Consider the following 14,992-nt stretch of genomic DNA (forward strand, 5'->3'; position numbering starts at 1 on the left):
TTTAATAGGCCTATAATTATTGTTAAGCACTGCATTAGCATTTTTCTAGCATGTTGTCCCTGCTGAGAAATGACTAAACACCTTTGATACTTTTATTTTTTCTATATATCATTATCAGTCATAACCAGTGAACCAGTCATAACCTCCCCTTATTGAAGTTCAACAAAGATCCTTTAAGTTCAACTAAACTGACTGGTAAAACACCATCATTAAAATGTTCCCAAAGCCCAGCCATTATAAAGGATATTGAATAAATATCAACCGTGTATACATATTGATGCATTTGCTGTCATCTCTTTGAATCCTCTATGGCTAACCAGGCTTGTGAATTGCTCACAGTGCTGAAATGTGCGCTCAGAAAAAAAAAAATTGGCTCAGTGCTGAAAAAAATTAGAGGGAACATTGGTCTGGACCGCATGAGTTTGCCTTTCTGTGGAATATTATTGGACCCATCTGATAAAATGTTATCAAAAAGGTGTTTGTCTCATTTAGTTTTCAGGAGATTGAACAATAAGCTTCATGAGGACATGACTCGGCACAAACGGACCAAAGTCATCCACCGTTAGGCCGTTCAGCACCGAACCGCAGGACGATAATTCAGAAATTGTTTGTCCAATCATTACAGAATGTCCAGGATATGTTTCATGACGATGTTGAACCACATGAGAACCACTATTTTAAATCGGTTTGTTGAGCGACCGAGGTCTTGAGCAGGAAAGACTATTTGCAGCTATATAATACTGTAGTGTTTGCCTCAAGGCGTGAGTCTGAGTGTTGTATGGATCTGCAGCTCACTGCGTTCTAACTGCCACAGGAAGAAGAAACCAGTTTAATCCAAACTGCTTCCTCTGTTTTCCTCTTCATGAAGTATTCGTGTCAGTCGGTCTTAGCGGGAGCTCGTTCCCAGTCACCGGAGAGGTAATGAAGATGTCCTGATGTCGTCTGAGTCTCTGGCCTCTGTGTTCGTCAGGGAGCTTCTCCGTCTCCACGGGGATGATCACGGCTCATCAGCTCTACAACTACATCACGGACCACGCCAGCACCTACGGCATGAAGCCGCTCCGCATGTCCAAGGCCGCCACCGCCACCGACGGCAAGAAAGGGACGCCGGACCTGCACGAGTACGCTCTGGTGGCCCTGTGGAACAGGTAGGGCCGCCGCCGATCCCTGTGGACGCTCACGCCTGCAGAGCTTCAACCTCCTCATGTCCTCTTCCTCCTCTGTAGTTCGGGTTCCTACAAGGACCTGGAGGGCCTGCACCACCACGATGACTTTGACGTGTCGCTGGTGGTGTGCCACAACGCGGCGCCCTTTGAGGAGCAGTCGGACGGGGAGAGGCATCTGTTGAGGTAAAGAGGAGAAGCAAGGAGAAAGTAGCGCTGGTTGGTTATGTGTGAGCCCGAACATCCAAAAGGATATCTGGTTGGTTGGTGAATTTAAATAAATGACGTGACTATGACAATAGTTGCTCATAGCAGCCCTAGTTTGTTTATCTATTGTCCGTATTGATAGTAGAGTCTAAATGATACTGGACTTTGAGGTCGATGTCTATATTTTAGTAAAACTAAATATTTTAAATAATTTTTACCGAAATGCTTAATGCAAACATTTTCTTTTTCGATTAAGATGTTTAGGTAGTAAAGAATTGCACTTGAATAAAGATTTTGTAGCTGAAACTCATTAAAAATCACACGTGTAGCACTTCGGGGCAGACATGGAATATAATGTGAATTTGTTTTATAATCTTTATTTGTAATATTTGACGTAGTGCGTGAGCCTGAAGGTCAGAATAGTTGTGTTTCCATACCTCACCATGAGCCTTTCATGTCTACATAGTGAGCAGGGTTTTATCCCAGAGTCCTCCATGGTGCGCCAACATGTTTCTACAGGAGCCCAGAAGGGACAAGGCAAACGCCGGCTCCAGAGGGCATGGTGGGCTTGGCGCACCGGAGACGTTCTCTTTGGTAGCTTTGGTTTCGCGTCTCGTTGGGAGCGAGTCAGCAGTGACTGACCGTCCTCAGGCGTTAGCGCCAGCAGAGAGCTCTCATACGGTGTGTTAATATAATAATAATAATAACCTCAAGCAGCGTATTGAATGTCTTTCTGAATGCCTCCACACAGGTTGCGGTTCTACGTGATCATGACCAGTCAGAGGGAGCTCTTCCCCCGCCTCACGGCCGACATGCGGCGCTTCAAGAAGCTCCCTCAGATCCACCGGGACCCCGGGGAGCCGAGCGGCCGGCCGCCCCCGGACCGGGCCGAGGCCGGCGGGTCCCGCGGCGCCGAGCAGGACCTCTGGGAGGAAACGTCGCTCGACGCCGCGGCCTCCACCGCCCCGAGCGACGGCAACGAGTTCTACCCTCTGGCGGGCGGCGGGCGGGAGACCCAGGGGCCGCTGTTCCCGCTGCTCAACAACGAGGTGGGCTCGGCCCGCCGGCAGATCCAGGCCAGCGTGGAGCAGGCCATGGGCCACTGCCGCAGGGACAACCTGTGGAGGAGGCTGTTCCACGGGGAGCACCTGGACAAGCTGAAGCTCACCAAGCTGTCCTTCAGCGAGCTGGAGGAGCTGCTGGAGGCCGTGCACAGCCGCTCGGTGGGCGAGATCGACCCGCAGCTGGTGAGACCCTTCTCACGCGCAGCCGGCTGCCTGGGACCAGAACCATGGTCAATTCATCTGGGTTCAGCTACCTGGATCTGAGTTACAGTCCACAGTGAACTCACCTGGTTCAGATCTGGGAACTTGCTGCTGGCGCTTGATCATGAATCTGTTTCTTTGTAACTTTGCACAAATAGTTCACTGATGAAAGAAGTCTAGGAATTAAACAAAGGACAGTTCAATTGTAATTGCTTTAGAAATCTTCATTTGAGTAAATATTTTGCAGCCAAATCTCATTGTTTGCAGGTTGTTAAAGGTTTCTTTGCACACAGTCAATGAAGTAGTCCGTGAATATGAATGAGTTTACAGATGACTAGAACCCCTCCTCCTCACTGTGGAGGTTGCATTACGACCTCAGCGCTGGGCTTCCTGCAGTGATGGAGAATGATGGTTGATGTGTCTCTGCAGGACTGCTTCCTCACCATGAGTCCATCCTGGTACCAGAGCCTGGTGAAGGTCCTGCTGAGCCGCTTCCCCCAGAGCTGCAGACACTTCGACGACAACGGCATCCAGTACCTGGTGAGGAGACGCTTCATAAGCAGCTTCATGACCTCAGCTTCATGACCTCAGCTTCATGACCTCAGCTTCATAAGCAGCTTCATGACCTCAGCTTCATGACCTCAGCTTCATGACCTCAGCTTCATAAGCAGCTTCATGACCTCAGCTTCATGACCTCAGCTTCATAACCTCAGCTTCATAAGCAGCTTCATAAGCAGCTTCATGACCTCAGCTTCATAAGCAGCTTCATAAGCAGCTTCATGACCTCAGCTTCATAAGCAGCTTCATGACCTCAGCTTCATAAGCAGCTTCATAAGCAGCTTCATGACCTCAGCTTCATAAGCAGCTTCATGACCTCAGCTTCATGACCTCAGCTTCATAAGCAGCTTCATAAGCAGCTTCATAAGCAGCTTCATAAGCAGCTTCATAAGCAGCTTCATGACCTCAGCTTCATAAGCAGCTTCATGACCTCAGCTTCATAAGCAGCTTCATAACCTCAGCTTCATAACCTCAGCTTCATAACCTCAGCTTCATAACCTCAGCTTCATGACCTCAGCTTCATGAGCAGCTTCATAAGCAGCTTCATAACCTCAGCTTCATAACCTCAGCTTCATAACCTCAGCTTCATAACCTCAGCTTCATGACCTCAGCTTCATGACCTCAGCTTCATAAGCAGCTTCATGACCTCAGCTTCATAAGCAGCTTCATGACCTCAGCTTCATGACCTCAGCTTCATGACCTCAGCTTCATGACCTCAGCTTCATGACCTCAGCTTCATGACCTCAGCTTCATGAGCAGCTTCATAAGCAGCTTCATAACCTCAGCTTCATAACCTCAGCTTCATAAGCAGCTTCATGACCTCAGCTTCATAACCTCAGCTTCATAACCTCAGCTTCATAAGCAGCTTCATGACCTCAGCTTCATAACCTCAGCTTCATAACCTCAGCTTCATGAACTCAGCTTCATGACCTCAGCTTCATAACCTCAGCTTCATGACCTCAGCTTCATGACCTCAGCTTCATGACCTCAGCTTCATAACCTCAGCTTCATAAGCAGCTTCATGACCTCAGCTTCATGACCTCAGCTTCATGACCTCAGCTTCATGAGCAGCTTCATAACCTCAGCTTCATAACCTCAGCTTCATAACCTCAGCTTCATAAGCAGCTTCATAACCTCAGCTTCATAACCTCAGCTTCATGACCTCAGCTTCATGACCTCAGCTTCATAAGCAGCTTCATGACCTCAGCTTCATGACCTCAGCTTCATGACCTCAGCTTCATGACCTCAGCTTCATGAGCAGCTTCATAAGCAGCTTCATAACCTCAGCTTCATGACCTCAGCTTCATGACCTCAGCTTCATAAGCAGCTTCATGACCTCAGCTTCATAAGCAGCTTCATGACCTCAGCTTCATGACCTCAGCTTCATGACCTCAGCTTCATGACCTCAGCTTCATGACCTCAGCTTCATGAGCAGCTTCATAAGCAGCTTCATAACCTCAGCTTCATAACCTCAGCTTCATAAGCAGCTTCATAAGCAGCTTCATGACCTCAGCTTCATAACCTCAGCTTCATAACCTCAGCTTCATAAGCAGCTTCATGACCTCAGCTTCATAACCTCAGCTTCATGACCTCAGCTTCATGACCTCAGCTTCATGACCTCAGCTTCATGACCTCAGCTTCATAACCTCAGCTTCATAAGCAGCTTCATGACCTCAGCTTCATGACCTCAGCTTCATGACCTCAGCTTCATGAGCAGCTTCATAACCTCAGCTTCATAACCTCAGCTTCATAACCTCAGCTTCATAAGCAGCTTCATGACCTCAGCTTCATGACCTCAGCTTCATGACCTCAGCTTCATAAGCAGCTTCATGACCTCAGCTTCATGACCTCAGCTTCATGACCTCAGCTTCATGACCTCAGCTTCATGACAGCAGCTTCATAACCTCAGCTTCATAACCTCAGCTTCATGACCTCAGCTTCATGACCTCAGCTTCATAAGCAGCTTCATAACCTCAGCTTCATAACCTCAGCTTCATGACCTCAGCTTCATAAGCAGCTTCATAAGCAGCTTCATAACCTCAGCTTCATAAGCAGCTTCATAACCTCAGCTTCATAAGCAGCTTCATGACCTCAGCTTCATAACCTCAGCTTCATGACCTCAGCTTCATAAGCAGCTTCATGACCTCAGCTTCATAACCTCAGCTTCATAACCTCAGCTTCATAACCTCAGCTTCATGACCTCAGCTTCATGACCTCAGCTTCATAAGCAGCTTCATGACCTCAGCTTCATGACCTCAGCTTCATGACCTCAGCTTCATGACCTCAGCTTCATGAGCAGCTTCATAACCTCAGCTTCATAACCTCAGCTTCATGACCTCAGCTTCATAAGCAGCTTCATAACCTCAGCTTCATAACCTCAGCTTCATGACCTCAGCTTCATAAGCAGCTTCATAAGCAGCTTCATAACCTCAGCTTCATAAGCAGCTTCATAAGCAGCTTCATGACCTCAGCTTCATAACCTCAGCTTCATAAGCAGCTTCATGACCTCAGCTTCATAACCTCAGCTTCATGACCTCAGCTTCATAAGCAGCTTCATGACCTCAGCTTCATGACCTCAGCTTCATGACCTCAGCTTCATGACCTCAGCTTCATGACCTCAGCTTCATGAGCAGCTTCATAACCTCAGCTTCATAACCTCAGCTTCATAACCTCAGCTTCATAAGCAGCTTCATAAGCAGCTTCATAACCTCAGCTTCATGACCTCAGCTTCATGACCTCAGCTTCATGACCTCAGCTTCATGAGCAGCTTCATAACCTCAGCTTCATAACCTCAGCTTCATAACCTCAGCTTCATAAGCAGCTTCATAAGCAGCTTCATAACCTCAGCTTCATAACCTCAGCTTCATAACCTCAGCTTCATAAGCAGCTTCATGACCTCAGCTTCATAACCTCAGCTTCATGACCTCAGCTTCATGACCTCAGCTTCATGACCTCAGCTTCATGACCTCAGCTTCATGACCTCAGCTTCATAAGCAGCTTCATGACCTCAGCTTCATAAGCAGCTTCATAAGCTCAGCTTCATAAGCAGCTTCATGACCTCAGCTTCATAACCTCAGCTTCATAAGCAGCTTCATCCGTCTTCTTAGACTTTTAAACGTTGTAACTAGTTTGTGTGCAAAGAGTCGGCTATGATGCAGCGCTGCTCTGATTCAATAGTCTCCTCCAACAGCCGCTGAGACTTATGGGTAATGTAGTATTTTGTGCCAATCCCATCACTCATACTTCACGTCGTGCTGTAGAGCTCCTTCAGCTCCTTCGGCCTCCATACGGCTTAACATGTGAAGGCAGCGTGGTGGGTTCATGGTCACGAGGGAACATGGAACATTCCTGCTTTAGGTCTTTGACCCCGGGGGCGTGGTCTTTTCTTTTGTGCGATTACTTTGCTTCATGTTTCACACAAATTCTCAATATTACGTTTTTTTCTGAGCTTTTGCTTTCTGCGGAAAAAAAGGGTGAAGTAATAATCTTCCTTACATCCATTAGGATCATAAAACAACGAAGACGGCAATGATAATAACTCCGTTCAGCACAGGCCAGATCTACGCCCCCACAAGAAAACCCTCCACACTTAGTATTTGCATTCAGTGCAGAGGAACATTGAAGTAAAGAACATGTTCATGTCGGAGCAACGTGTGCACAGCCTCCATCAGTTCTGTCAGCATTTTAACATTTAGCGTTTTCATTGTCACCAGAGAAAATGTCCTTTCTGTTTGACATGCTGACGGAGAAGATCAAAAAGAGTAATCCTTGTCAAAAAGGCTAAATGTCCATCTGATCCACGTCTGTCCTCTTTGTTTCAGGCCGTTCTCAACCAGAAGTTCACCGACTGCTTTGTTCTGGTCTTCCTGGACGCCCAGGCTGGAAAGACGGTGGGTTCTCTCAACGACCAACGACGTGATTCATGTAGTTATTACAGCAACGTCTCAGCTGTGGTTCTGGTGTCCCTCCTGCAGAGCCTCAAGGTGGTGTTCCGGGAGCCGCTGCCGTCGCAGCAGCCGGCCGGCAGCAGCCCTCCTCCCCAGCTGGTGTCCATGTACCACCACCTGGAGTCCGTCATCAACACCGCCTGCTACAACCTCTGGACGGGCCTGTTGTGAGCAGAAAAGAGCTGGACTTCCCCAACTCATCGCCACGTGATCGTGAAGCAGGCGTCTCTAGAGCTGTTGGGCTGCGTTACCTCATGCAGAAGCATGGAGCAAAGCATCCGGCAGCGCGTTGCTTCTGTGTTTGTGTCAGTGCCAACGTCAGAAACCCAAACCAGTCGGGAAAATCTGATTTTAAACTAAATGGCTCCGAACTGGTGCTTATAAACCCCCATCAGCGAGTTCAGTATCAGCCTTAATCCTTGTGATATATTTGCTTTTAACTACGCATGCAAGTGTGTGTGAGGACGCCCCGTGTATCCTGTGCTCCTGCCGGTCCACAAGATGGAATCAGACCCTGGGAGCTGGGAGTTTAGTGCACGCTTTGTTAAAAGCAAGTACATCTAAAGTGTTTGGGCAGCTTAAAGTTTCTCTCCATACTGTGTCATTTTTTAAGTGCACATGTGGAGCGTAAACTGCCTTTAGTGAAGTTTATTGAGCCGAGCTAACTTCAAAAGAAATGGATGCGCATGTATAATATAGAGAAAATATCAAGCCTGGAGTAAAAGCAGCAGAGCGGCTACATAATGTTTGGTAGAACCTGCAGCGTTTACCTTCACACATCCCTGAGCGGCGTGGAGCTCACCTGGACGCTGGCACACATGCCACATTTGGTTTTGTCCATTAATTCATCTTGGACCCCCCATCCTGATGGGGTCTCGTTCTGTTCAGTCATTTCCCCGTTTGAAACCCAAATCCAGATGTTCTACTTGTAGGCGTTGGGTCTGGACCTGCAACAGAGGGTCTGAACCTGGACACCCTGTTGGGTCTGAACCTGGACACCCTGTTGGGTCTGGACCTGCAACAGAGGGTCTGAACCTGGACACCCTGTTGGGTCTGGACCTGCAACAGAGGGTCTGAACCTTGACACCCTGTTGGGTCTGAACCTGGACACCCTGTTGGGTCTGGACACCTTGTTGGGTCTGGACACCCTGTTGGGTCTGGACCTGGACACCCTGTTGGGTCTGGACCTGCAACAGAGTGTCTGAACCTTGACACCCTGTTGGGTCTGAACCTGGACACCTTGTTGGGTCGGGTCTGGACACCCTGTTGGGTCTGGACCTGGACACCCTGTTGGGTCGGGTCTGGACACCCTGTTGGGTCGGGTCTGGACACCCTGTTGGGTCGGGTCCTCAGGGTCGTCAGGGACGAGGTCCGTCTGAAGAACCTTTTACTGATCGGCTTCGACGTTCTAAAAGTGGAAAAGTCGATGAGACGTGTCCACGTCTCTGATGCCATGAGCAGAGTTCTCCCAGGTCCTAGAGTCCTGAGGGGACTCATGTTCTGCTGACGGGACTGAGGGAACCCTTTGTTTGTTGCCAGTAGAGAAGACACCGTCTCTCTTTGTGCTCTTTGACAGAACCACCCTGAATCTATGTCAGTATTTTAGATTGAACCGATTCTTCAAGTCACGTCGTTTGCACCCAACAGTGAACTCTTCTGCACAAGTTTCCTTCCGAACCTCGGATCGCGTGCCTTCTGATCGCATCTCGCTCTTCATGCCACGGCCGTGTTTATGTGAGCGAGACAGCTGGGACGGCTTGATGTTCCGCTTTCTAAAGTGTCAAACCTCTTCAAACCCTACTGCCATACCTGGTACCCTGAAGTGCCTTTCTCTCTCTCTCGCTCTGTTTTATTTTTTTTAAATCCCCAAACCTCTGAAGCGACACTGTTGTTGTGACATGAGCTCAGCATGGAAGATCCCTGTGAAAGTGCCTGAGTCGGTTTGTGGAAACGTGACAAATGTCACAAATAACTGCTGATTTGCATAAAGCATGCAACATGTTTACACAGCATGCGCCGGGTGATGCGTTTGAGGTTGTGATGTATATTGTGGAAGCCTGCTGGAGGCCGGGTTCCCTCAGTGCCCTCTTAACGCTCTGGGTTCTGCACACTCTCACTAGAAGGAAGGCAAACGCTTGAGCTTGTGGACGTGAAATGTGGAGCGAAGCGGCGAGACTTGGGTCTGAAGGGTAAACACTGGATATGCATTGCTGTAACGAGTTGGCCCTCAGCATTTTGACTCTGTAATACAAACACTGCCTCTGACTGTATCATGTATATTATGTACATACTGAACACTTTATACAGTATGTGAAATGCTAAATAAAGCAGTAGGTTGAATGGGAACGTTTGGAATGTTTTTTTTACGTGAACACAAAGTGCTATCCGACTTTAAAGTGAGGAATCCGACCGTCTGTGTTCTTCTCACGTCTCGAGAACCGCTCATCTGATCTCCTCCACATTTGGTGGGTGTTTTGCTGGGGAACCAACGGAGCGCTTTGTGCGATTCGGACAGGCAAGCGCCGGTCTGTGAGGCAGAGGGGCGGAGCTTAAAATGGCTCATTGACTGCGGCTCACTTTTGATGCTGGGTATGTTAACAGGGTTCTTACGCTCATGGAAAACCTGGAACAGTCATCGACTTTTAAAATGGTTATTTCCAGGCCTGGAAAAGTCCTTGAAAAAAATAACATCCCAAAGGTTTAGTAAAAGTCATGTAAATGTGTTATATTCATGTGTTCATGTCGTTCATTTACGACGAGTTTGAAATAATGAATATGCTTTTAAAAAGACTCAAAATATAAGCAGGCATACATACAGGCATCTATATAAATGTTTATTCTTTTAATCAAACTATTGTCTCATTCATTTGTGTCATTTAAGGTTTACTGTATGCTTTGTATTCTCATTGTTAGTTTAAATACTACATTTACTCACTTCTTACTGCTACACCCAGACTTCACTAAATGTTTGTAGTGGACATTTGGTTTAAAGTCCTGGATCACTGGTCAGAATGTTAGGAACCCTGCGTTAAGGTTACAACCAATAGAGGGGACGACACTTCCACCTTAAACGACTTGGAAACCAGTCAACCGTCACCACTGCAGGCTATTACTATGATCCTAGGCTCTGATGGCAGAGACTCTGTCCTACACTAAATCTAAACTGACCAATAACTGATAGGTCTGTATGGTAATGAAGAGGTTAACATGTACACTGAAATATGACTGAAAGGCTTTAAATGATATGACACGAGGAGTGCTGATTGAATAATCAATTAAACAGTTGTAGTTAGGATGAGCTATGCAAAGTAAAGGACCGCCAGGAGGTGAGGACTTGCTTGAGTAATAGGAAGATAGGTTTTTAGAATTATCACAATTTATTTTTCACAGTGATACATGGTCAAACAGTTTCATCGCTACACTTAAAACAGATTTATTTAAATGTTAGTTGAGAAAGGAATAAGTGTTGATAGTGCTGGTCCTTTAATGATGTCATTTAACAGTAAAATATAGAGTGCACTACATCAATGTATAGGAGATACTTAGATTGACAATCTCCTGTATGTGTAAGGCCACTAGAAACCGCTCAAAGCTTCTCCTGGTGGAAGACGTGAAACCTGCCCAGCGCTGAGACATCACTCCTTCATCCAACCCAGACCCTCCTGTGTGGAGCCTACAGTGGACAGAGGTCATGATGCACATGCATATTGTTGTTCCATAATATGTTGAATAAGAAGAGCACCCACCCAGTGGCTTGTATTCACAGCCCACGTATCCCTGGTAGTGGAGGGCCTCCAGCGTGGTGAACAGGTATCTGTAGTTGAGCTCTCCAGCGCTGTCGGGCTCATTCCTGCCTGGAACCTGAGCAATCTGCACATGACCTGAGGAGGAGTCCATCTTTACTCTGTATGAGCTCCGGAGGCTTCAGTGATCTCTCTGGCCAACAGCTGCTTCATCATAGCTGCATGTGTTCATCCTGAGAGGCTCAAGCGGTCCTTTCTTCCACAAGTTTATTGTAGGAAATCAAAGCTTCACCGATTAAATGCAAGAGTGTCTGATCCAAACTCCTCTGCATCTTAATTACACAATTATCTGAGTCACAAACTGGGTCACGTGTAGATGGTTACCCACAAGCTGCGGAAATGTGCAAACACTCCCCAGACTCGCTGCCCGACGACCCACACGAGGTCGATTCCCGACCTCAACTATTCCCAACCCCGACTACACAACATTGATTCCCAACCCCGACTACACGAGGTGATTGAACTTGACTCATGGTTTAAAAGAAATGACATCACCAAACTGCATGCTGGGTAACTTGTGGGTCACCTTATAGGCACAACCCAAAAGCTAAAAGAAAGAGTTGAATGACGAGAACTCGAGATGCGTGGATTGCAGCTACATCTGCAGCGAGTCGGGTCAGAATTAACGTTCTGATTGATAGTGGATGAAACAATACATCATTAATCCTCATTAAAAAATAAACCATCCTTATATAATCTATTATGACATTATGTTTTTCTTCCTTTGAGACAACAATTTAGATTCTGGCACTTTGTGGAACAGCTTTAAAGCTGCACATTTTTTAGCATTAACAACCGGGCAAATGACCCAAACAGACTCCATCGGTTCCAGTCTAGTTCAATAAAATAATTTGAGAGCACTGACTGTAATGAAGGGTAAATATAAATGCTCGAAGGATTCGAGTACATTATATGTTGTCTCACATCCTACTCACCAATTATGGGTAAATACTTGTGTATGTTCTGCGTCAGGTTTCCATCCATTATTTGCCAGTGAAAGACGTCCTGAAACAGTTCACACGTGTTCAGTGTCCTCATATCTTGTTGTGTTGTCATTCTTTTTATTGTAAAGAGCACCCACCATTTGCAGCTTGATGTTTGGCTTCCCAACCTTCTCCAGGATTGCAGCGGCTACAGACACAAGGAGGGTGAGCTGAGACATGACTCATGCAGGTAACCAGAGAGGAGGTGTGGAGGAATCACACAGACAATAAGATCACACTGCAGCATCCAGTCTGCAGCGCGGGGAGTTTACTTTGAGCTTGAATTACAGAATGTGCCGTGCACTCGCATCAATATGTGTTACTGGAGCAAAATGACTTATTACTGGACAACTTTCCATGTCGCATCAGAAACATGACATGGAGGGTTAGGGTTCGCTCCAGAGCAGCTCAACGCTGACTAGATGCGACACTGCGACAGAGAGAAGGGTCTCACCCTGATGAGGAGAGTCCAGGAAGTACCTGGGATCTGTCAGCCTCGTGTTGATTGGCTCAATCAAACCCGTGATTCCTTCCTGTGAGGAGACATTTCACAGCATTCACATCACCACCAACTCCATGTGAAGTTAACTGATCTAATTTAAATGATATGCCTGCAGCTATATGAATACCACCATGCCCAAGACATGGCCAAGCGGAGCCGGGGCTCGAACCACCGATCCTCTGATTGAAAGACGGGCATGCTAACCACTGAGCCACAGTCACCCCTTTCAGCCTGTACTCATTCCGTAGATGGAAGTAAAAACATATCACGTTGTTATTACACTAGTTAACAGACATGTGTGATTTGGTTCAATTTTTTTTTGTTTTTGCTACTTTCCCAGAGACTAATAAAAGCCTGGAGACAGAACCTGTCCATGTATTCGGTGGTGTCCGAGGTTATTTCACCAGCAGTGTGGCATGGGCTCAAATAACATAATCATGATGTGGTGCAGAGGTTGCCAGGTTTGATACAGAGACCACGACCTGTCCTCTGTGACCACACCTGGCAACCCACACACAGCTGCAACTAAATATCCCTCTATAGATGAATGCATTATGAAATCATTTGTATTGAGATATATTTGATAAGTTGTGTAATGATGCATCACTAGGTCCATATTAGCATGTGATTGAGAGCCATACCTCTGGAGTGTCTCATGCTCACTCATTCTGTAACATATTTTGTTTGAATCCTACACATATATTCTGTTGTCTATCTTTCTGCAGAGATCCAGTTTCACACTGCTGGGAGGAGTTGTTGGACACAAGAGGTCACCGACCTTTGAGAAGATATCAGCAGCGTAGTTTAGGTTCTGCACAAAGACGGCCTCCATCTCCTTGGCAACCGCCGTTCTGTGCGAGCCCAGGGGAACCCTCCCGGCCATCAGGTGGATCCTGACCAACAGGAAATATGTTATACGCTTCTACACCTTGACAGCAGCCAACGAGTCAGACCGGACCGAGGAGGTTCAGGTCTAAGGGACGGCTGCAACACCTGGTCTGCATTGACGGTTCCCAAGAGCCGAGGGGCCTGAGGAGGTCTGGGACAACCAGGGCCGGGGGGCGGGGTTTAGTGACTAGTGGCCTGAAGGACTCTGAGAGAAACTAGACGCTGGTCTGATGGAACCAAGAGGAAGCCAGGTCCTGACCCCCAGGTTAAAGCAGTGGTTCTCAAACTGTGGCACGCGGAGGTACTACATGTGGGCGCGAGATTTTATTTTTTTAATACATTTTGTTTTGGTATAATCCTTTATTAATCCCACAGTGGATACATTATTCTCTGCATGTTCCATCCTTAGTGATGAAGGAGCAGTGAGCTGCTGTGAAGCTCTGGGGCTTCAGTGTCTTATCAAGGACACTTCAACATGAAACTATGAGACCAGGATGAACCGCTACCTTGTGGTTTCAGGACGACTTCTCCATGAACATGAGCACTTCACATAGTACAAAGTACACAGTACACAGTACACAGTACACAGTACAAAGTACCCAGTACTAGTGAGAGGACCAGCAGAAGGCCTTCCTCACCGTTTGCAGTCCAGAGCCCTGGCGTACTTCAGAGCCAGATCCAGACCCCGCCTGAACTCTGCCTCCCGTCCAGGAACGGCTCCAAGGCCCAGGTCGCCTCTTTTCACATCTCCTGCAACACATGCACCCTCCTTCCTTCTTCATCTTCATCACCCTCTTCATCACCCTCTAACTATTACACTCATGGAAGTATCACTACAACGTGCGTGCGTGTGTGTGTGCGTGTAGGTAGGTGTGTGTGTGTGTTGCTTTACTAATGTGTGTGTGTTGCTTTTAGGTGTGTGTTGCATGTGTTTCTTTACTAATGTGTGTGTATGTGTAGGTAGGTGTGTGTGTTGCTTTACTAATGTGTGTAGGTGTGTGTGTTGCTTTACTAATGTGTGTAGGTGTGTGTGTTGCTTTACTAATGTGTGTAGGTGTGTGTGTTGCTTTACTAATGTGTGTAGGTGTGTGTGTTGCTTTACTAATGTGTGTAGGTGTGTGTGTTGCGCTACTAATGTGTGTGTGCGCGTGCGCGGTGGCGCTGCAGGCTGGGTACCGGGCGGCGTGTTGATGAGCACCAGCTGCAGCCCCGTGGCCTCCCTGGCTCTCTGCAGCTCCTCCAGGTCGGCCTCGTAGAGCCACGCCGCCTCCACGGCCCGGAAGCCCGCCGCCGCGGCCGCGTACATCCTCTGGCTGAAGTCCGGCAGCTCCGTGAACAGCCACGAGATGTTGGCGCAGAACTTAAGCGGCGCCATGACGGAGACCCGGGACCAACGACCCGGGGTTTAACGACCCGAGGTTCTGCCGGAACCTTCAGGCGGCAGCAGCCGGGGCTGCACGGGCCGCTTTAGAGGAGCTCTTTGTTTACGCCGACTTACCTTCTTTTTTGAGGCGTTAGCTATTTTAATGTGGATATATTCATCTTGCAAATAGTTAGAAGTAGACAGAAGTTTGACAGCGTCTGACCGAGGAGACTGTTGTTATTGTCACATGACCGAAAGCAGCGTGCTTCCGGTCTGTGAAGTACGCATGCGCGGAAAGAAAGAAAGGCAAACT

At 47.5% G+C, this 14,992-nt stretch overlaps 2 protein-coding genes across 2 annotated transcripts in view; one reads left to right on the top strand and one right to left on the bottom strand.

Moving 5' to 3' along the window:
- szt2 (SZT2 subunit of KICSTOR complex) overlaps positions 1-9,944 on the top strand; it is a gene marked incomplete at its 5' end in the record, with an annotated part of 149,193 nt that extends 139,249 nt beyond the window's left edge. Inside the window, 6 exons of the mRNA XM_079221464.1 lie at positions 971-1,148; positions 1,227-1,349; positions 2,122-2,617; positions 3,065-3,175; positions 7,015-7,083; positions 7,168-9,944. Of these exons, the coding sequence (XP_079077590.1) occupies positions 971-1,148; positions 1,227-1,349; positions 2,122-2,617; positions 3,065-3,175; positions 7,015-7,083; positions 7,168-7,311 (1,121 nt within the window). The 3' untranslated portion in view covers positions 7,312-9,944. The remainder of the gene's footprint in view (positions 1-970; positions 1,149-1,226; positions 1,350-2,121; positions 2,618-3,064; positions 3,176-7,014; positions 7,084-7,167) is intronic.
- A 599-nt stretch (positions 9,945-10,543) lies between these two features.
- On the bottom strand, positions 10,544-14,796 carry hyi (hydroxypyruvate isomerase). The gene is made up of 8 exons (XM_079220480.1): positions 14,493-14,796; positions 13,955-14,066; positions 13,207-13,321; positions 12,381-12,459; positions 12,025-12,074; positions 11,879-11,948; positions 10,887-11,021; positions 10,544-10,813 (listed from the first exon to the last, which is right to left on the bottom strand). Exons 1-8 carry the CDS (start codon positions 14,689-14,691, stop codon positions 10,776-10,778), a joined length of 798 nt encoding a protein of 265 aa, XP_079076606.1. The 5' UTR covers positions 14,692-14,796; the 3' UTR covers positions 10,544-10,775.
- Positions 14,797-14,992: the final 196 nt, after the last annotated feature.

The sequence above is a fragment of the Taurulus bubalis genome, assembly GCF_910589615.1.
Source record: "Taurulus bubalis genome assembly, chromosome: 7".
In the NCBI taxonomy this organism is placed as follows: Eukaryota; Metazoa; Chordata; class Actinopteri; order Perciformes; family Cottidae; genus Taurulus; species Taurulus bubalis.

Excerpts from the sequence above, each read along its gene's own strand:
- hyi (XM_079220480.1), bottom strand. The coding sequence starts at position 14,691 with ATGGCGCCGCTTAAGTTCTGCGCCAACATCTCGTGGCTGTTCACGGAG. Across the intron at positions 12,075-12,380 it reads CCTGGACTCTCCTCATCAGG|CCGCTGCAATCCTGGAGAAG; the intron begins GTGAGACCCTTC and ends TTGTGTCTGTAG. Across the intron at positions 11,022-11,878 it reads CAAGTATTTACCCATAATTG|GTCATGTGCAGATTGCTCAG; the intron begins GTGAGTAGGATG and ends ACTCCTCCTCAG.